The sequence below is a fragment of the Sapajus apella genome, unplaced genomic scaffold (assembly GCF_009761245.1).
Source record: "Sapajus apella isolate SASKATOON/1434 unplaced genomic scaffold, GSC_monkey_1.0 scaffold18, whole genome shotgun sequence".
Taxonomy (NCBI): domain Eukaryota; kingdom Metazoa; phylum Chordata; class Mammalia; order Primates; family Cebidae; genus Sapajus; species Sapajus apella.
In genome coordinates, this window is record NW_022436958.1 from 22,153,098 (window position 1) to 22,175,957 (window position 22,860).

At 36.1% G+C, this 22,860-nt stretch overlaps 1 protein-coding gene across 14 annotated transcripts in view; it reads left to right on the top strand.

Annotated features, from left to right (window-relative positions):
* Positions 1-22,860, top strand: part of PKP4 (plakophilin 4) — a 227,964-nt gene that overhangs the window by 140,037 nt on the left and 65,067 nt on the right. For all 14 annotated transcript variants that reach the window (XM_032286454.1, XM_032286463.1, XM_032286466.1 and 11 more), the window contains one exon: positions 9,449-9,483. In XM_032286454.1, the coding sequence (XP_032142345.1) occupies positions 9,449-9,483 (35 nt within the window). The remainder of the gene's footprint in view (positions 1-9,448; positions 9,484-22,860) is intronic.

The following is a 22,860-nucleotide window of genomic DNA, read 5'->3' on the forward strand; positions in this document are numbered from 1 at the left end:
CTGAAATTTGTTCACCTCTAGTCCATATGAAGGTTATTTAAATTGTATTTCCTGTTCCTTTTATGGTTTTGTTGTGCATCAGATAAGTAATTTTCCCTTCAGGAGACTGGTCATAATATTATTTATTTAAATCTTACCTTTCCCTGGAATGCATTTTAGACAGCTGTTATAAGGGTCCAAAAATATGTAGTAGAGTAGCACAAAGAACAAGTAGAATGAAGAACTGAGAAAACAAGTATGAAAACAAAATAGGGCCGTGAATACGACCAAAAATGTTCGCCACAGTGGCTGGGCATACATTTTACTCAAACTTGCTAGCAGCCAAAGTAAACCAAGACTGGACTTCTATTCCACATTTTGCTGTCCCTGCTGCTCATGATTTTTAAAGACTAAAATTGTAAAAGCATATTCTTAGCATGGCCAAGTTTTTCAGGTAGAGTGTCACTTAGGGAAGTATGAGTCAGACTCTAGGCTCTTGACCTTTCCTGTCTTCCATGAAGTATCAGGCCTGCCTTCTTATAGCTGTCTTGTGTGCTCATTCTGTTGGTCACACCAGTGATTGGGTTTAGAGTGGAGATGGATTGACGCAGAGCCTTGCCAGTGGAAGGCAACTCAAGCCTTGTGTCCTGTTGCTGATCGGTCAGGAACACCTGTAGCTTACATGAAGGGCGTCATTTTTAATTCAAGTGCTCTTGCTTTTCTGTAACCTCGATATCACCCTAAGATCATATAAATAATTATGAAAAGAAGCCCTTTGCCCTGTCTCATTTGTTATGCCTTGCTTAGTTCAAACTATAGGCATGTACCATTTTCAGGGGCAAGGTCATAAACATAAAAATAACTAAACTACAGTTAGGGATCTGTTGTCACATTTTACTTTTCCTGGCTGCTGAGGTCTTGGGAATAGCCTTAGGAAGAGAAGGTATTAATGGCTATTCTGTTGAAAAGCCAGGAAGAATTAATTAGTGGCCCTTTCTTGGGAAGAAAGAAAGCAGTCTCTGTCCAACAGAGAATTGCCAGGATCTAATAGCATGGTAAAGAGAGATTCAGTCAGTGAAAAACCAGGAATTTGGAGGAAGAGATTTTGTTTTGTTTTTGTTTTCATTGAGATTGATTGTGAATGGACACCAAATAAATTTGGAAGGGGTTTCAAAAAATATAGTTAAATACTAAGGAGGATTGCTTTCAGAGTATTTTTGCTAAGAAATCATTTCTGCCTAAATTAGCAGTTTTTCAAACTAGGGTCCTGAGAGTCCCTCTGAGATGGTAGTGAAAGGTACCTGTTTTCCTTCCAACTTCCCTGATCTTCAGCTGGGCAAAGCAGTTCACCTGCACTGTCTTTTTCATGTGTTGACCTTCCTGTCTTCACCTTACAGAACTAGCTTAGTGCAATGAGGAAGAGCTATCCAAACCTATTTCAGGAAGAATAATCATGATATATTCCTTAATTTCGTGTCACTGCTCTATTTGTTCTGACGTTAAGTTAGAGAGACTAAGTCTCTAGTGTAAATAATTTATTTCCTGGGCAATCCTTATGTGACTAAAAGGAACAGATAAAGGCCCTGTTTCCCAAACCGGAAAACAAAACTGGTTATAACATGATAGTTACCTATTGGTAGGTGGTATGAGCTTTCAGAGCATCAGGAGACAGGTTATAGCATTAGAGAGCCCTCTATTCTATCTTAGCCTTCTAGACCCTACTTCTTACTATGCTAGTTATAAGTATAAAATTAGCTCAAGGACATTCTTGTTGAGTGTCAGGGTAAGGAGAAATCAGACCTGCCCACAGGTGAATGCCTGGTCTTAATAAGACCAGGGACTTCCACAGGAATTATATTCAAAAAGTGGCATTATCGGCATAAATTCATGAGCACTCAAGAAAGCTAAAGCACAGAATATATTTAACATAGCTGAGAACTCACAAGAAACTAATGAAATGTTTTACAAATGCATTAAGAGAAAGACTAGCAAAATTTTAAATGTACTGATTAAAACAGAAGCCAAAGCAATGTTAGATAGAAATAAAAATCTTAAAGTATGTTGTATCTCCTGATCATAATTGAAAAATTTATTTAATTGTAGTTAATGATGATATAGAAAGTTCAGTGTTTGACAGAATGTGTTACTTAGTTAAGGTAGTTTGTTTTAAATTTATCCTGTAACACTCTTTAAGTAGAGATAGCTTGAGAATCAGTAGTAGTTATTTTGCCATATTCCCTGGGGGAGGGGAAAAAAAATCCCATATGCATAATGGGAAATAGAGGGTGACAAGGAACTATGGAGCCTGGTTCACATAACTAAGAGGATTCTGGAGTAATTCATTAAAAAGCAATTTGTAATGCCTAAAGGATAACAAGGTGTTAAGTAATTGCAATGTGAATTCATTGCCAAAAATTAAAAACACAAAACAGGTTTTCGTTTTTGTTTTTTTCTTTTTTTTTGAGACAGAGTCTTGCTCTGTCACCAGGCTGGAGTGCAGTGGCATAATCTCGGCTCACTGCAACCTCCACCTCCTGGGTTCAAGCGATTCTTCCACCTCAGCCCCCTGAGTAGCTGGGACCACAGGCGCGTGCCACCATGCCCGGCTATTTTTTGTATTTTCAATAGAGACGGGTTTCACCATGTTGACCAGGATGGTCTCGATCTCTTGACCTTGTGATCCGCCCGCCTCAGCCTCCCAAAGTGCTGGGATTACAGGCGTGAGCCACCGTGGCTGGCCTGCTTTTTTCTTAAACTTAGAAATAAGTCTTTTAATTGACTAAAAAGCAGACTTAACTAGAACTTTTCACAATAGATTCAGTAATGGAGTAACTTCAATTAGTGGAAAAATAAAGTCCACCCATGACACAGTAAAAGGTGAAACATACGTTATAAAATGAGCAAATCACAAATTGAAAGTAAGACAATAAAAAGAGAGAAATGCAGTTTGGAACGTATGTACTGAAGCTACTGAGATTTCATCTGTAAACATGGTAGTTTTTAAACTCTAAGAAGTAATATATACAGAAAAACAGACTTTTGTGTGGAACTTAGGATCAGAGCTCAAAATAGTAAAACTGAGAGGAAACTGAGGAGTGGAAATCAAGGAAAGGCCAACAGTGTACAAATGTATTTTAAAATTTTTTCATAGTAAAGATTAATACACATCTGATTGATGTGCTCATGTATTAATTACCTCTATTTATTAGAACACTTAAGAATTGTGCACCAGGCACAGTGGCTCATGCCTGTAATCCCAACCTGGGCAATGGAATGAGACCCAGTCTCTTTAAAATCATAATAAAAATAATAATATTGTAATACTGTAAAAAAAAAAAAAAAAGGGTGTGATAGTGAAATAAGTAGATCATGTAACACTACTCATTTGAGATGGTTTAAACAGCCATTAAAGAGATTATCTTTCATGACACAGGGGAGAAATGTCAGATTTCTTACACATGTAGCATATTATTTTGGTGGCCTCCCAAACTGGCTTATTCCCAGTCCCTTACAGTTTTTGAGCTGTGGAAATCAAGGTGTAGTCTAGACGATGGGAGTGTAGTTCATATTGTTCCATACCTGTCTCACTGGAGACTTCATGTGCACATTCCTACCTGGGTGCTCCCAAAACCAGTTGACCTTCTTTTCATAGATGAATACAAGGAGAGTTAGGTCTTGGTTTTTGTTTTTAAAAAATGTTTCACGATTCTGTTTGTTATAGATACATTAGTGTCTCTTTAGTTGACACAGTGCTGGGCCCTATAATGTTGACATCAGAGTCCTCTCTTGTAGGATGCCCTTCTCACCATGTATTCTCAGCCTCTGACAATGGCTGGCACTCAGTAAATGATCAAGATATTTATTGAATGAATCCATGTGAAATATGCAGTAAATGTCTTCTCTATAAGATACAAAGAGCCCAAATGGGGAGGAATCTGTCTCTTGTGGAACGATTGAAACAGTTTCTAAAATTACGTAGCATTAATCTTTAAAACAACAATCCAAAGAGTTAAGATCAGCTATCATCAATTTAAGCATCCTACTCAGTGCCAGATCCTGTTAGATGCAGGTAGAATTAATATACTGTCTTTACTCTCAAGAAGTCTAGTAGTGGAAACAGGTAGGCAAACAAATACTATGGTTACAATGTGAAAAGTACAAAAATAGAGATGAATTATTGGGTACATTCATGACAAAAAGGAAGAGGTGACCCGCTCTCCTCAAGGTAATTCATGAAGGATGATTGGTGGTCACCAGAGAGAAGGCTGTAGATGGTACATAGTCCAGACAGTGGGACACACCCCTTCTCCATTCATAAATAAAATAATTTCTAGGATAATTTTAGTTATCCCTCCAAATTAATACTGAGTAAAATTTAAATTGTTATTGGCTATGGTTAATGTTTTCAGATATTGAGTTATATTTATATACAAATATACATGTATGTATAAAATTTATTGACACAATTATTTTTATTTATTTTTTTGAAACAGGGTCTCAGTCTATTGCCCAGGCTGGAGTGCAGTGGCATGATCACAGATCACTGCAGCCGTGACCTCTCAGGTTCAAGCAGTCTTCTCACCTCAGCCTCCAGAGCAGCTGAGACTACAGGCACATGTCACCATGCCTGGCTGTTTTTTTTTGTTGTTGTTGTTGTTGTTTTTTGTTTTTTGACTTTTTGATAGAGATAGGATCTCACTTTGTTGCCCTGGCTGGTCTCAAACATCTGGGCTAAGCAGTCCTCCCACCTTGGCCTCCCAAAGTGGTGGGATTATAAGCATGAGCCACCGTGCCCAGCCTGATTTTTTTAAATAAAGCAGTAAATTTTACAATCTGACTGTATTCTAATTTCAGGCTGAGAACTCGTTCTTTTTCGGAAAGGAGTAACCCTTGGATCTTGTCCTAATTTAGTATGTCTTGTTGGGAGACTAGTAACAGTAGCTTGTGTATACTCGTGATAAAGTGAACTAACCTAAGCCTGAAAGAAGATGAGGGAAATGGCGTGGCAGAATTACCATGTGGCTTCATCCAGTTCTCCACTGTCCCCTCTCCTAGTGTTTACCTACTGGTATCCACTAAAGCAGGCCTGCTCACATCTGACGGAAGAATCAGGAGGAAATTGGGCACCAACTTAGTTAAGTAAAACATTTTTTGAAAATACTCCTGTTATTATAGAAGGAGATGCAAAGTGAAGGTGAACTTCAGAGTATTCTGTTTCATGGGTATATAAACATGTTGCATGGTACCTTGCATGTGCCATTCTAGAATTTGAGTAATTCTCAAAGAATTTCCAGACTGTATTCCTGCATGTTCTACCCTAAAAATAGCAGTGGAAGTGTGAAACAGTATGGTGTGTGAGGCAACCGCAAGCAGTTAGAAGTGCTTCGAATGTAGGTTTGTGTGGGAAAGGGCACACTAGGAGGAGCCAGGTGGTGCAGGGCCTTCTGTGCCATCTGAGATGTTTGCATTTTATCCTCTATGGATCTGCTGTGCATTAGCAGCAGGAGAATGATATCAGAGATGAGTGTTTGAAAGAAAAAAAAAATCACGGTAGTAGCAGCATGGAAGAGAGCCTGCCAGGATGAGAAATTAAAGCCAGGAAGACCAGTTAGGAGAGAGACTGAAAGAATGATCCAGCCAAAGGAGGATAAGAGGATAAAGGCCGGAACTGTGTCAGTGGTAGTGACGATAAACTCAAAATGAGTGATAGCCATGTGTCAGATACTGCCTTAGGTTCTGGCCGTTGTCTGTAAACAAAGCCAACTCCCATACCCTCATGGAGCTTACACACTAGTGGGAAGAACAAGCAGTAAAATGACTCCTTGCTCTTCAGTGAGTGACTAGGTGGGAATCACTAAACAGGAGTCTGTTTAGAGGGAAAGAATTTCAATACATTGAATCTGACATGTGTTATTTATCCAGTATGCAGTTGGAAATAGTCTACAGTTAAGGAGTGAATCTTGGGCCCTTTTCAGAGGGCTAGTTTGTCTTTGTTAGTTTTAGGATAACATCAGTCAGGATTTTTAGTTGCAAACAGTAGAATCTTCTCTGGCTTATGGAAGCAGAAAAGGAACTTATTAAAAGCTGTTGAGTGTCAACTCATGGAGTCTCTAGGAAGGTCACGGAGCCATAATCTGGGTTTCCAGGAGCAGTGCCCACTGCCACCGCTGTGTCCACCACAGATGCTCAGGACCACTGTGTCTCCACACGTGGCTTCTTGTGGACTCCCACTCACTGGCATGCCCTCTGGCTACAGGGGATTATGAGCAAGTAATCTTCTGAGTCCTAATATGGGAAACAGCAAAATAAGGAGAGTTTTCAGAGACACTGCACAGTCATCAAAGTCCAACAAAGATATTTTTGCATCCATTTGCATCTGAATACAAAAAAATAATTTCAGGAGTATGTAGAATTTTATAGTGATCTACAATGTCTTCATGTAATATTATGATGAAGGCACATTGTCTACCTGTAAACAAAACTGATTTTTCCCATTTTAATAAATGAATTGTTTGATTTGTTAATTTGCTAATAAATTTGCTTCTGATTGATGTTCACCGTCTGACCAGACAGCCCCAAAGTTATTAATGGATTTCATTCTAAATGATCGTTTTTAAGTTATTAACATATTAAATTATGAATATATCTTCCTATTGAAACAAACTTACCATGGATGACTCAGTTCCTGTATGTATTTTAAGATGTGATTCACATTCCAGTGGAAGCTCCTAGAACACAAGCTGCTTGGCATCTTCAGAAGAGAAGCGAAAGGGACCCGGGATGGAGTCTTTGGTTGGCACAGTGCCTACAGACACATGGTAGACATTTAATAAAAGTTAGGGAAGTGTTTCTAGGAATAGATGGGTGGAGGCAGAGAAAGAGGAAGGAGGGAATAAGCCTGTGTTTCTAACATGAAGCTGCCTCTGATTGTTCTCATAAACATGGGTTGCATTCAGTGCCTTAAAACAGCATTTCAAAATTCCATGTGTTTATTATCCAATCCCTGAGTCCCAAGGTAGTGAGCAATTTGAGAGTCATTTAAAGTGCGTAATTCAAAAAGAAAATAGGCTGTTATGAATAACATATAATGACCAGCTATTTCTCAGAATTTTAGAAGTTAGTGTGAAAGTAGGCTGAATATATGATCTTCAAAATACACCATGGAACTTTTTATTTTTAATCCTCATTATTAGCTTGTTTTTCTAATTTATATATTTTACCTTAAATAGAGTAGGGATTATTAATGTTAACCGAGGCTTCCCATTGCCTTCACCTAGGAATACCTATTATATTTTGGTGACCAAAGGTTCTTTCAGCAGCAAAAACGCTGTTTGCTTGATTTTTATGCCACGAGGCTACTGGAATTTCCTACCTAGACTCAAGGAGAATAAGTTTACCTGCCTATACTAGGTAATACCTGGTAATTTATATAAACCTGGCCTTTCAAAACAATAAAGAACTGATTTTTTCACAATTTGTGTTGCAGCGTTATAATTAAGTATCTGCTCTGTGCCCCTTAAACGCTAGGCACTTGGTATGAAGAGATGAGCAGAACAGCCACAGCCCTTGCCCAGTTTGAACAGTTAGCCGGAATCACATTCTATGACTTACAGTTTTGAGGATAAAAAATCTTATATTTCATTAAGGTTTATATAAGTTTCAAACTCAGAAGATAAAACTTCCATAATATTCCCTAGAAACAAGGCATACATACTGAATATTACTGGATGGCAGTTTGATTTACCATGTATTTTAGTATTGACATAAAATATGATCCTTTTGAGGAAACACAGTTGGACAATATCAATCTCTGTGCTTAGAAAACTAATTTAGGTAATAGAATTAAATAACAAAAACAGATTGAGGAGAAACTGAAATTCAATGTATGGGACCACTTTTGGAGCCACAGACAGTGATGGCCTACCCTCAGGAGCAAGACCCACCCTCGGGAGTAATGTCTCATTACTGCGATTTGACCAACTTTCCACTTTCTCCTATCCATCCATTTTGAAATCAGCTAAGAGTGTTTCACATAAAAGAAGATCACAGAGCCCTGGAGGAGATTAGCATTAACAGATCGACTCCACTTGCTGGGAGCACGTTCCCCTGCTTGCAGCTCCTTCAAGGTCCTGGAATGTGAACTGCTGCGCCTGTGACAGAGAAAAGGCAAACCACACACAAAATTGAAGTTCAGGGAGTTCCTATGGAATCTAGGGTTTTCAACCAGCAAGTTTCATAACCACATAATGACGTGGGGAAAGCATCAAGGGAGTAATAAGAACTTAAAATCCTAGAAATATAGCACTAAAAGGACTGTTCCTTCCCCTGCTCCAAGTTCTTTATTTTGCAGAATGTTTCCTTAAGCCCAGAGTCACACTCCTTTTTCTATAAATTTGACGAACATTCCAGAAAAACCATGAATATATGTCTTTCTTTTGGTTTTTTTAAAGGGAAAAAAGTACAAATGCTTAAAAAGAAAAATAAATAAATAAAATAATAACCGTGTACTCATGGGTATAATTGCTAGCACACATTGGTTTTTATTTTTCTAGACTTCTAGTCATATTGTCTACGTGTCTGTATGTGTTTACTGCAAAAATGGGACCACAAGCTGTTCTGCCAGTTAGCACAGTGATAAGGAGCAGGAGTTTGGAATCTCACTGTCCTGGGTGTGGTTCCAGCTCTTCAAGTTACCAGCATACGTTTCTTTATCTGTAAGGTAACAATAAGGATGTACCTATTCACAAGATTGTGATAAATAATATAAAGGAGATCGTATGTGAAATGCTTAATAACCCATCCTGTTGTTCCTGTACTCTGCTACACTGTCCCTGTAACACCTGATTTTCTGTATTGATTGGGGCAAGCAGGGTGGCAAGCAGGGAGGTACAGATATGTTTTTATGAGCAGATATTTACATGCACACTCCAATAACCAGGGAAAATACATAGCTGTCACTTGATCCTGGATTATAGGATCTTATTTTTTTATATAAAGTTCTGTGTTTAAAATTTTATAAGGCAACATTCAGTTCAAAAGTGGCCTCAGTAATTTTTGTCCCTATTATATGTTTTGCCTCTATTCTATTTGCCTCTTTTGAAAATAAGTAAAATAAGCTGTTTAGCAACCTTTTGGTTCTTTTTCATGTGTATGATATATATGTAGTTTTCATATTAAGTATCAAGAAACTGTAGTATGTAAGTACTTTGAATATATAGTTGTGCTGTTTTGTCTTGTTCAAGTAGAATGTTGTCACTTTATAATTTGCCTTAATTTCCCAATAGAAACGGTTATTATCCCAATTTTAAATACTATCTAAAAAGTAACATAGATAAGTTCAAATTTTATTGAAGGTTTTTATGCTTTTATATAAATTCAATGTGGAAATTAAATGTTAATATGCAAAACAGGTCCCAAGTTAAATTTTGTGACAAAATAAATATTTCGTTTTTTCCTTCTTTTCGTTTAGCTCAACTGAGAAGTCATTTCCTTGGAGATCAACAGGTATGTTTATTATATAAAAGTTATGTTTGATATGCACAAATTACATAGCCTACTCTCTTAACTTACTATCTCTTGGTGAAATAAGCCAATCAAAACCTTTAATAGTGGCAATATTGAGCTATGTTGCTTTGAAATAGTAGTTCTTAATATGCTTAAGTTTTTAGTATAATTGAGTAAATTTGTATATGTCAATTGTGAGGAAAAAGCATTGATTAATATTGTTAATTTTTAATACCAACCCCATATCTGAAAGTTTTCTTTTCCATCATAAGAAAACACAGGGCTGACCTCACAAAAAGTTATATAATCAAGAAAGCTGCTAATTATACGAGTTGGGTCTTTCACTATGCTTATCATACTCAGAGAAAAGTTGCTTGAAGTTTTCATTGTTTTTAATGTATCCACATGTAGAATATCTGGTAGCTTCTAATATAGTGTGGTAGCTCTTCATGTAGTCTCTTTTCTTTTTACCCCAAAGTTACCACATATGAAGGTAAATTACATGTAGAAGACTGTCTGCCACTTACACAAATAGTTGATGTCTTCATGTTCATTAAATATATTTCACAAATGTTTATTGAGCATTCACATCATATACCAGGTGCTGTGCACACTGATGGGCAGAGAGTGGTGGGCATAACACACACTTGTCGCTGTCCCCTTTCCCCATGTAGCTTACATTGTAATTGATAATGCCAACAATGTATAATGCTGGAATAGGCATTGATATGTAAATACTTTGGTCCTTTTTAAACAAGAGTTAAGGAAGACTTAGATAACCAAATGCCCAGGATCCGAGTTTATCTAAACCTGGTGCCAGGATTCTGATGTTGCTTATAGTACATACAAGGCACTTGGCTGTCTTACAAAGAAGTTATTCCCCCCCACCCCCAAAAAAATAGTGTTTACTCAAACTGTTGTTGAGGCAGAAACACGTAAAAAGCTACCTAACAATAAGACTTGTAAACAGCAGTTTAATATGAGGCAAGACACACCATGAAATAATATGTGGTTAACTGCCAAGTATTATATGGGAAATCTTGATATATGACAGCTCACATAGGACATGGCAGAGGAGATGGTCCTGCAGCCTTGGGCTTGATGGGTGGCTCTGGAGAGGGCATTGCCCCTGGGCAAGAGAAGAGACAACACAAGTGTCTGGGGGAGAGAACATTTAAAACTGGTTTGGTAAGTGGTAAAATGTGCAAAGGCTAGAGGGCTGGATTGGGTGAAATTACAGAGATCTGTAAGTTTCAGGTGCATTATATTCTCTCAGTGGTCATGGGGAGACACTGAAAATCCTTGAAGCAAAAAGTCATTATTTAAACATTTCTCAGAAGAAACAGCAGAGCTGTGAACTATTGGGAGGAAAAATTAGTGATGGGATAGACCAATTGATTGCAGAATTTGGTGTGTGAGATCATCTCAACTAGGTGATTTATAAGTATTTAGAGGCTGGTGTGGTGCTCAGCTGGGTAGGCATTGATAATTGTGAGGTTTTGCATTTGGGAGGATGGTACAGTTAAAACAGGAGTGTTTTAGTGGAGAGAGAGCCAGTTTTAGTGGGGGGTCCTCTGGACCACAATGTTAGATGTTTTATATTTGAGATGATTAAAGGGCAGCAAGTGACAGCACTGAATAATCAGCATTTAGAAATGTGATTACTAGAGAAAGCCCTTATTCAAATGTGAAAAAAACACTTCTGTTAAACTGATAGGTCCATGCATGTTAATACTTCATTATGTGGTTCAGACATGTGGGCCAGAGTGCTGTGGATAAGGGAAAACTGAGTGAGAGAAAGCATGACTGAAACCTAGGAGAGCAGCCCATGCCAGGAAAAAGCTGCTGCTTTTTATTCTTGGGAGGTAATGAGAGAATGATCTGAAATCCGACCAAGGCTGACGGAGTCAGCTGAGATGCAGTATTATTTCCCTCACTTTGTTATAGCATTTAAGGTCATTACTGAGAGCTGGAGCCGTGTCTGCTCTGTTCAACGAAGTATTCCAAGGGCCTTGTGGATGGTAGACCCTAGGTAATTCACCACCTGAGCAAATGAATACTACGAACATGAATGAATAGTAAATGCTGTTTTACCTTGTCCTGCGAATATTTAGTGTGCATATATTAGCTTCACAACCAAATCCTAAGCCCTTGCAAAAGGTCTCTTTTTTCTCTCCTACTCCATGCCTAGAAAATGCCCAGCCTTTAAAAGGTATTAAAAATATACCTAATGAGCAAATGAGGTGAATATTTTCATTTAGTAACAAAATCTGTATTTTGAAAAATAGATACACAGGAACTTAGGTTTTTAAAAATCTCAAGAACTATCATTGATTCGTAACTTGACTTACAATGCCTTAAAACCTTTATAGCCTAACAGGACATTAGGACAGTATTGCAGGTTTGTCTTTTTTATGGCAAATTTGCCACACATGCATGTGAACTTAATTATTTTTTTGTTTCTCTTAACAGCCTTTTCTTTCTTAACATATAAATTTCTTTATTATAATAGCTTTATTGAGAGATAATTCATACTATATAGTTTGCTCATTTAAAGGATACTCTTGGATGCTTTTTAATGTATTCTGAGTTGTGCATCTATCACTACAATCAAATATACAACATTTCATCTCCCCTAAGAGAAACCATGTGCCGGTCAGCAGTCACCCCCATTCTAACCCCAAACTTACCAGTCTTTGGCAACCATTAATCTATTATACTTTCTTTCCTTGTGCATTTGCCTATTCTAGATATTTCAGTTAAATAGAATCATACATGTGATCCTTGTGGCTGGTTCCTTTCACTTGGCATGATTTTTTTTCAAGGTTTATCCTTACCATAGCCTGTACCAGTAGTTCATTCCTTTTTATGGCTAAATAATATTTCATTTATTCATTCATCAGTTGGTGGACGTTTAGGTATTCCTACTTTTGGCTGTTATAAATAATGCTTTTATGATCATTATTTCTAACATTTATGACCATAAAAGCATTATTTGTACTACATAAAAGTTTTGAATATATGTTTTCAATTCTCTTAAGTATAAACCTATTAGTGGAATTGCTGGGTCACATGGTAACTCTGTGTTTAACCTGTTAGGCAACTACTAGATTATTTTCCAGAGTGGCTGCACTATTTAACATTTCTACCAGTTAAAAATAATGATTCTGGCTTCTCCACATCTTCTCAAATACTTGTTACTATCTTTTTGATTATAGCCATCCTAGTGGGTGTGAAGTAGTATCTCATTGTGGTTTTGAATTAAATTTCCCTGACAGCTAATACTTTTTTGAGGGGAGAGGAGGTTAATTTTTAGTTATAGTTCTTCAAGCAGTGGTAAATAATATACAGCTTGTTGTATTTTAACCTTACCAACTGCCTTCATATCGACTTTTTTACTTTGTACACTTAATTTTTCTCCTGATTCTGAATGCAATATATACTCATCAAAAGATATTTGGAATATATTAAAAAGTACAAAAAGTGGATATAACTACTTGTAATTAACTTCATCACTTAGTCTTTCTGTGCATTTGTGTGTTACATGTAGTTTTTTTTTTACCTTTTGAGTGAAATGGGGAACATACGTATATGCAGTTATATTTGCCCGTTTTTTCATGTATTAATGTATCATAAGCATTTTCCATTTTATATAAAATTTTTAAGTTCATCTTTTAAGACTGCATAATTTATTTCTGAAATGTTTCTTGAGACCCTTAAACACTTGTCTAACATGTAATTGTCAATGTTTAAAGCAAACATCCCTGCCCTCTTAAGAACTTCAGGTTTAATGAAGGTGAACTATAGTGAGGATGTCTAACTATATTCACCAACAGTTGGGGGATGGGGAATTCTATAAGGGAAAATCTTAAGTATGTACCATATTTACCCATATCTCTATTATTGGACATTCTGGTTTTTTCTTATTTTTTACTACTTTAAATAACATTGTGGTAACCATCCCTGTATATAAAATTGTGTCGACACCTTTGATTTGCCTTAGGCTAGAAATTTCAGAAGAAAATTATTTAAAATATGTGAATATTTTAATGCTTTTGCTATATGTAACCAAGTTGCTTTCCTCGAAGATTGTATTAATTTTCCCTCCCTCCAGGTATATGGAATTGATCTTCTCATATTGCCACATCAATGTCATCATTTGTATTTCTAATTATCTAGAGAATATAGAAGTGCAATAGAGATTGCCCTTTTTTTTCTGTTGGAGAATTAGTGCTTGATGGATAAGAGTTCTTTGAAACTCAAGGACAATAGGTGTATATATTAGCTAGAGTTCAGTTGGGAAAACAGAACCCATGCCGGGTAGTTCAACATACAGAATTTGATACAAAGAAAATCTATAATTACGAAAGTGTGGGCTGGAAGATTTGAGTGATTAAACAGGATGATGAAGCCCCCAAGAGATAATGATGCCAGGAAGCTGCTATCATCTGTAGGACAGCAGAGGCAAAGGGGGAGGTAGGTGGTTTTTTCAGAGTCCTAGAGCTGAAGCAGTTGTAGGGGGTTCGGACAGGGAGATTTCCAGCATTAGGTCGAACCAGCAAGGAGATGCCTCCCCTGCGAGAAATGTTGTTTAAAATAGAGCCAGAGAAACACCCTGACTTCCCCGTACAGTTTTCCTCCTAACCCTTACCAGTCAGTACACTGGCTAAACTGAGCTGGTGAGGACAGTTGTAGACTTTTAATTACCAAAAGCCAAGTAGACACTGCATATAATCATGTGTTGACTTGCAGTATACAGCGAATTAATTGAGATTATGAAGACACGTTACAGTGCATGAAATACCTAGGACCTTGGTATTCTTTCTACCCCTTCCCGCATTGCTTAAGTCATTTGACTGCAATCTGCAGGGTTTTTATCACAGCCAAGTAATAAATGTAGAGTACAAAAAAAAAAGAACAGAAACTACTATTTGATAGCACAACAGGGTGACTCTAGTCAGTAATTTAATTGTACATTTTTAAATAACTAAAAGTATGATTGGATTGTTTGTAATGCAAAGAATAAATGTTTGAGGGGGCAGATACACTATTCTCCATGATGTAATTATTATGCATTGCATGCCTGTAACAGAACATTTAATATACCCCATAAACATACCTTCCCTGTACCCACAAAAATTAAAAATTAAGAGAAAATTATATATGCTATTTTGTGCTTAGTATTTTCCTTTAAATTAAAATTTTCAATTTTTTTAACTTTTCATCTAGTAGGCTGTGCAATCAGCTGTTAAATTTAAAAAAATATAATACACAGGCAAATGTATTAAATGATTTAAATTGAATACATAATAATTAAAGGTTGTCCAAATAGCTCTTCAAGTACTTTAGTGTTAGGCAGATACAAATCCAGCAACTGATCTGTCCCCAACACAGGTGTATCCATAATTCATGTTTAATAACTGCATAATTCCTTATTTTTCTCAGAGTACACTCTTGCCCAGAACTCATATTCAAGCCTAGTAGTTACTTATGTTTTTTTCCATTGAGGGGAAGGAGGAAGGATCTTAACTTCTAAACATAGCAATCACAACTAGTATTTACTTTCTAATATTTTAACTGTATAATGTGGTTTTTCTTAAGTTTACCCTCTTTCAGCCATATTTATGACATTTAAATTGTAACCATGGCAATAAGCTATAGTTAGAAGGGTAGAAAATTGAAAATTTATAAATAAAAGAGTAAAATCTTATTTTCTTCATATTTCCTTTTTTTTTTTTTTTTTTTTTGAGATTGAGTCTTGAACTGTTTCCCAGGCTGGAGTGCAGTGGTGCCATCTTGGCTCACTGCAACCTCCACCTCCTGGGTTCAAGAGATCATCCCGTCTCAGCCTCCTGAGTAGCTGAGATCACAGGTGTGTACTACCACACCTGGCTAATTTTTGTATTTTTTTTTAATTAGAGACAGGTTTTTCCCATGTTGGCCAGGCTGGTCTCGAATTTCTGACCTCAGGTGATCTGCCCACCTCAGCCTCCCAAAATGCTGGGATTACAGGCGTGACCCACCACGCCAGGCCCGTATTTCCTTTTCTAGTAAACATAGATGCTCTTTATAAGTTTGAGTGTATATTAATAATTGAGATAAAACAGCAGTTTTGCTGCGGCTTTTTCTATAAATTTTGAGAGTTGTTTTTTTCTTTGCTGCTTTGCCTGCAAAGATAGTGAACATAGTTATGAAAATCATCTCAGTTTTAGAATTAGGCAGTCCTTACTCAGGACATAAACAAGTAGTGGCTTAAATGTGAAAAATATTTAAAAGACCTTCAGTCTACTTAGTCTTTGGCTGGGTCTTGACAAAAGCAGCATCTTTACTCCGTTTTTGGTTTCCTATACAAAATTTCACAAAAGGATTTAGGATTGAAGGTCCTCATTTATCTTTATATTTTGCATGTTTACTTGCAGATACTTTCTCTACCTTTTCTCTTAAGTTTTACAAATTTGACTTGAAAAGCTTAGCTCTTTAAAAGCCTTTCAGCAATAGGCAGATTGTTAGAGACACAATGGTTTGATCCCTACTTAGGAGCGACCCCTGCCTACTGTGTTTTCGGGAAGTTACATTCTGTTGAAATGTGGTAAACTGGAATCAGCTGCTGAATATGATGTTTAAATAGCTTACCTACTGCAGCATCATTTCTAAGGAAGAACTTTGGATGCCCCAGCAAAAAAGATTTTCATATCATTACATTCAGGAGACTCTAGCGTGCTTGTTTATGTGTGTATTGGGGGCCGAGGGGCCTCAGGTAAGACATTTGAAAACAAAAAGCCAGAGTTTCTGAAGTATGGGAGCTGAGGGAGATACTTCGTAAATAATGAGGAAGAACTGCCCATTCTGCCAAACATTTTTATTTTCTCTGGTCTTTAAAACTTCCTCCCTAGAAGTAATAATGTTGTTTTGGAGCATTTGTGCTTTATTATTATCTTGACTTTTGCCCTTTCTCTTCATTATTCTGTACCCTCTAGCTTACCAGTGTTACATATTTGCATTCTAAAAATATAAGTGCACATCTTTTATGTGTTTTTGTGAGGAGCAGTTTATTTATGTTTTAGCGTTCTCTTTTCCTGCATGTCATATAACCTTGTGTATTCTGCTGGAATAGTTTGGAAGGAATGTTACGTTAGTGCTCTCCCTTCTGCTTCTGTCATATTAGTATGTCATTTTTCCCATCGTTCACGTCTTCACACCTCTAATTATACAATCTCAATGTGCCATCAAAATTTGAGGTAACTTGTAAGAACATATATAATACAATAAAAAGTAAACATCAAAATCACAGAAAATCTATACTAGAATAATAAGTAAACCATGATGAAAGTGAGAATGCACATATAATCATAATTCTTCATGAGGGAAAATACTATACAGAATCTTTTCCTTTAAATTCTTTGAATGTACCTCTTTTTTAAGAAAATCACCAACTCAGTAATAAAAATAGCTACACACAGTATATGCTACCCACCAGAAAGGATCTATAGGTTGAAGTCATAGATTGAATTTTTTTTTGTCAAAGCAATCATTGGTTGTTACTTAGGTCCCGAGTTACATTCTGTGAAGTGAATTTTGCTACAAGTTACAATATCACAGTTTTTCTGTTTGAGAGGAAAAAAAATTACTAGCATTTAGGTGGTTGCCAACTTGAGTGGATCTGTGTAAAATGCAGAGGAGGAGAATCGGCCTCAGAATCTAGCCTCCCTCCGCCCCAGCTCTTCCCAGCACATTAGACCAGGAGCAGCCCATCTTACAGAGCTGGAATGTGCTGCTCTGTCCCACCAGCCAGCCAGTCAAACTCATTCTTTGTAACACTGCTGTGTTCCTAGAAAAAGAAAGTGTTGGAGAAATTGAGGATGTTGCGTAGGTGGTAGAGAATTGGTACTCATGGGTAAGAAATTAGAGGCCAAAACAGATTGCAATCTCTACCAAAACAGTGAGTGAAGGGAATTTTCTGGTTGACTCAAAAGGCACTAAGGGTTTAATAGATTCAGATGAATAGGAGATAAAATAGTAACAATTCTATGCATTTAGGAGTTTTGATGTTTGACATTAAATATGGAAGGGAAGGAAAAAAAAGACCATGATAAAATAGAAAGTTTAAAACAGATAATATAACTTCACAGTGCTAGATTCATTTATTGTGTAATATGTATCGAAGTGGTATGATTTTAACCTACTGTTCATTTAAATCATTACTATGTGGAATACTGACATTAGTTAATGTTTACTATTAAATTTAGGACTGTAGGAGCTAGGCTGTGCATTTTGTTTGTGTATTTAAATTTTGTTTCTAAAATGTATGGATACAAGTTTCTTCCACTGGTGTGAGCCTTAAAAAAAAAAAAAAAAAAAACCATCAATACTGAAGATAAATGACAAATGAGACAGTAGCCCTAAGTCAATTTATCTTTTCTTTTTTCCTCCATCTGGTACAAGTAATTTACAACATAAAAATTCATCAGCATATCATGAGATAAGAAGTGGACTTAAATGGGAACACTTTGTGCTTCAGTAAAAATGTACTGAATTTATAAGGAGATACAGTAGGAAGGGAGTGTTATATTGTACATGTTCCTAAGCAGAATATTAGATCAGCAATCATGTGTAAAGGATGGACTATTATTTTATTGAGGATTTTGGATGCCATCATGATGCCATCATTTATTATAAGCTTTACAAATGACAAAACTTTGTCATAAATTTTTCTTGTCTTCTAAATATCAGGATGACAAGAATTTCTTTTAAAATCATCCGTAGGGTACAGGTTTCTCTCCCTTATTTTTTGCAGGCCCGTTTTAACTACAGTCATGACTGCCTTCTTAGTAACTGCAGTGCTATAGCTTCCTGACTGCCACTGTAAAAGCTTTCCTTAACTTACTGTTCTATGATGAAAATATGCTTCTTTTTAAAAAAGAAAGACTAGAAGAATCTGAGTAAAAGGTAGAAATTTCCTTCATTATGACATGTTCCCATACTATGACCACCACAAGCACACACACACACACACACACTCACTCACACATAACATATGGGGAAAAATCTGGACTAATAAAACACCCCAGACTGTTAACTATGTTTATATGTATGTCTAAGTATCTACACACATTTGTTTTAGTTTAACACAAACTCTACGTTTTTTTGACTTTGAAGCTTTTCCCCTAACTTTACAAAATAATGGGTGTGTTTCTATGTCAGTCTATAAAGCCCTATTTGTTTTTAATGGCTAAATAGTATCCATTGTTTGGAAAGTTTATATAACCAGTTTCTTATCAGTGAACATTTTGTTTTTTCCAGTTTTCTACTTTGACAGACAGTAGCGAAGATTATTTCTGTACATGTATGAGTGTCTTTTATAAGATTTTTGTAACTGAAACTGCCTGGACAAGGGTGTATACGTATTAATTCTGGTAAATATTGCCAATTCGCCCAGCAGAAAGCTTAACAGTTTATTCTCCTACTGATAGCACCTGGTATTCCTATCTACACTTACTGTGTTAGCAGAGTACGGGAATGCCAATCTTCATGAATATTTAAAATTTTTTAAAGTTACTAGCTTTTAACAAGAGTATTTGTTTCACATTTCTCTATATCATAAAACTTAGGAACAGATTGAACAAAGTAAGATAATTTTTAAATATCATTATTAACTATTCATTAAATCGTAACACTCCATGGAAACTTGAGCACATCGCTGACCATCCTGTTAATTAACTCATTCTCATGGAGATTGGAGATCACGCTGACCTTGGAATTTAGTAAAAGTGTCTTACTGTTTTCTGTTAGTTTTGCTTTCTTCTCTCTTCATAGCTTGCTCAAAATGATCAGATATATTTTTCCATCACGAAAAATGCAACAACCACTACCAAATCAAGAAAAAACAACCTTTGAAATAATCACCTTTGGATGTAATTGCGGGTGCCAACATCTCATTCCAGAGGTTCCTACACACTGCTGCACTTTAGAGCCCACCTGTGGAGCTACTAAAGTCTTGACACCGAGGCATCACTCCCACACAATACAGTTTGAAAGTCTGAGGTGGGAACAGGCATCAGCAGGCTTTAACTAGACCCCAGGTTACTCCAATGTGCACAGTTTGAGAACCACTTCTTTATTCTAAATGCTAGTCATTAAAGAGAAGAATTAAAAATGTATCCTGCCTGTCCTGTTCCTATTTCAGGATAAGTAAATAATCCTAGGTATTATGTAAAATATTCCAAAAGAATTCCTGCTGATACAGATAGAAAGAATAACAAAATCAGAAAAATCACTAATTTGCAAGCCCTAATGAACTAATTCAAGCAAAGAGTGCCAGGGGATGCCAAAACCTCTTAGGTTTCCAACCCTAGCTGCACATTAGAATTACCCTGGGAGTTTTTTAAAATTCCAGTGTTCAGACTGCAGCTTAGACTGATTGAATTGGAATTTCTGAGTGTGGGACTTGGACAGCAGTAGTGTTAAAATTCCACCCAATTTTCGACCCAGGTGATTGCATTGTGCAACCAAGGTTGAGAACCATTGCATTAGGAGAAAGATTGATGTTAAAGTTGATAATAGAAGGATTAGACTGCCACTACCTGTACTGGCCGATAGGTCTTAGCAACCCTGGAAGTTATGATATGATAGGTGTGAAGTACATGGCACCATTCATAAAGTATGCTACCCACAAAGGCTTGACCTGAAAGCTTTTAGCTATAACCTTCTGCTTAAAGAAATAGTGAATTTAGAGGAATAAGTAAATGACATGAGAAAACCATGAGACAAATTCAGAATGTGGAGCAACTTTAAATTGTATTGCTGCAGTTTCCTCTGTGCATCAAAGACATAAAAATGAAGGAATGGGTGCCCCTTTCTAGATTGAAGGACTTTAACAGTTGTACTCAAATGCAGTCAGTGAACCTTATTTCAGCCTGACTAGTACAAATAAACTAAAGAAAAACATTTCTGAGACATCTGAAAAATTTCAGTTTGAACTCACTGTATGACATTATGGAATAATTATGGTTTTGTGAAGTCCGTACTTTATAGAGATACAGACTGAAGTATTTAGAGTTGAAATGATCCGATGTGAGAGATTTGTTTTAAAATTCTATAACAAAGAAAGGAAAAAGAGAATGGAGAAAAGGCATGTATAATGTTGATAACTGTTAAACCTGGAATAGTTTATTATACTGTTCTTTCTACTTCTATGTATGTTTAAAACTTTAGTTATAAAAAAAATTAAATACAATGCTTTAAACAAAGGTTTTGAAATATCGGTAAAAATGATGTGCTGGAGTGACATGGTAAAGCCAGCAAAATGTTGACCATATTCTGACATAAATGGTATGAAGAAACCAACTGAAATGGATGCATGAGTTCCCTAGCCAGTGGATATTATTTAATTTGTAGTTTCTACGTATTTGGGATTTTGTTAAATGAATTTTTATGAACAAAATTACCTATATTATACTGGAGATCAGCTTCTCAAGCTTAGAACCATAGATGTCTCACTGTGTTTGTCATGGGCCACCACCAAATAAAAATATTAGATTTTGCCTTAGCAAGCATGTATCTGAATATTCCAAAGCCACTTATGCGTGATATATGAACAGATTGCTAAAGTCACATTATATGAAAATCAAGTATCCGGTTTTAGTCTTTAATATTTTATGTTCAGTATAAACATGCCAAATATTTAAACTTTCTCATGCTTTTAGTGATAGGTGAAGAAATATTATTAACTATCTAAAATAATACAGAAATTGTCAAGTCTGAAAATCCTTCTTTTTCTATTATTACGTCCTCAAAACACAGAGCCTTCCTTCCTCAGTTTGCAACTGTTGCTTTGGGAAACAGTGGCAAGCCACCATCTATAATTTCACATTTCATTCTTAAGACAAAGTTAGTCTGCATGTGGCTTTATCTTGATATATTTTATCCAAAAAAAGATAACAGTGGAAAAATATAGATCATATTTCAAAAGAAGCATCTTTCTTTTTGATAATGAATATCATCCTGTATAGGTTTGTGTGGATATTTTTTAAGAAGGCTTTTTGCTTTTTAACAAAAGGAATCCATTTTGTATCTCCCACTGACAAATATTCCTGTTTCTATATTTGGTAACTATTTTTTCCCAAAGAAAATAAAATGTGTCTTTGAAAAATATTTTAGGGTGATTTTTGAGCACTTAATTATGTTTTCTGTAAGCCTACTTTTTACATTACAACAAATCCCTTACTTAATCCTTTTTTAACTTACCTAGATAGGAAGTGAGAACCCCTTAGCCATTGATTAAGCCTGTTAAACTCAGTATTGGGCAATGTATGTCTTGTCCATTTCATTTTGTATTTATAATTCTTAATTCCTTGTTTTTTATAGTTTTATAGGTATAAAGTATAAATTTTTATGGTAGGTGTGACATCTGTAAAAGTATCGAATCTAAAAATACTTAGCACCCATTTTGATATGACTCTTTGTGTAAGTTTCTCTACAGTTTATTTTTTGTAAAATTTATTTTTAATGGTTTTGTATTCTTGAACAGTATTTATATATGACCAGGAGATCTCTTTTCATTTAGTCATTGTGGAAATCACATAAAGCACTCTGTTGCCAGTTTATGCATTCACAAAATTCGCCTTAACTACAAATTTGGATCCAGGCAGTCAAGCTTTACAGTGAATTTCAAGGCAAACTAGTTGATGCTTACAGCAGAGTTGAAAGTGAAGTAGAAGGTACTTGGTTAATGGTTTCTATTTTCCAAGGCCTTTTATACAACATTTTTTAGGTGGGAAAAATTTTTACAGCCACTGCCTTATTAATATTGAAAGGATAATATAAATATGCACAAGACCCAAGAATCTAGAAATATTCAAGAACTGGACCAGAAATAGTTTCAAGATACATGGTCTTTCTGCCTTTCCTTATATCTTTACTTCCATTAAAATCCAACTTATAAATGATATCCTATGTATATAATAGCTTATATTTGAATCAACAAACTCCACGTATCTATATTATTCTTAAAATATCTGTCAAGTTGTATTTTCTCCTGTGGAGGATAGAATACTGTTGGTGCTTCATGTTTCCATCACCCTGAAACATTGTTTTTTACTCTGCAACATGGTTTCCCTACGACCTCATTCCCTTTGATGATAAGCAAGCCTGCTATAGAAATAAATTTTGTATGTCACAGAAGGTACTAAAGAGGAAAAATCTTTTTGGTGCTGCCTACCATGTCCTCTTCCAGAATTTGGCTTTACTCTTTTGCCACAGGAGGTACTGGACGATTTATGCACCTCTGTGGAAACTGGACACCCTCTTGAGCCTGTGTTCCTACAGAAAAGGAGAGCCCCATGGCCAAACAGGAAGTGGAGTCCTTGTAACACAACATTT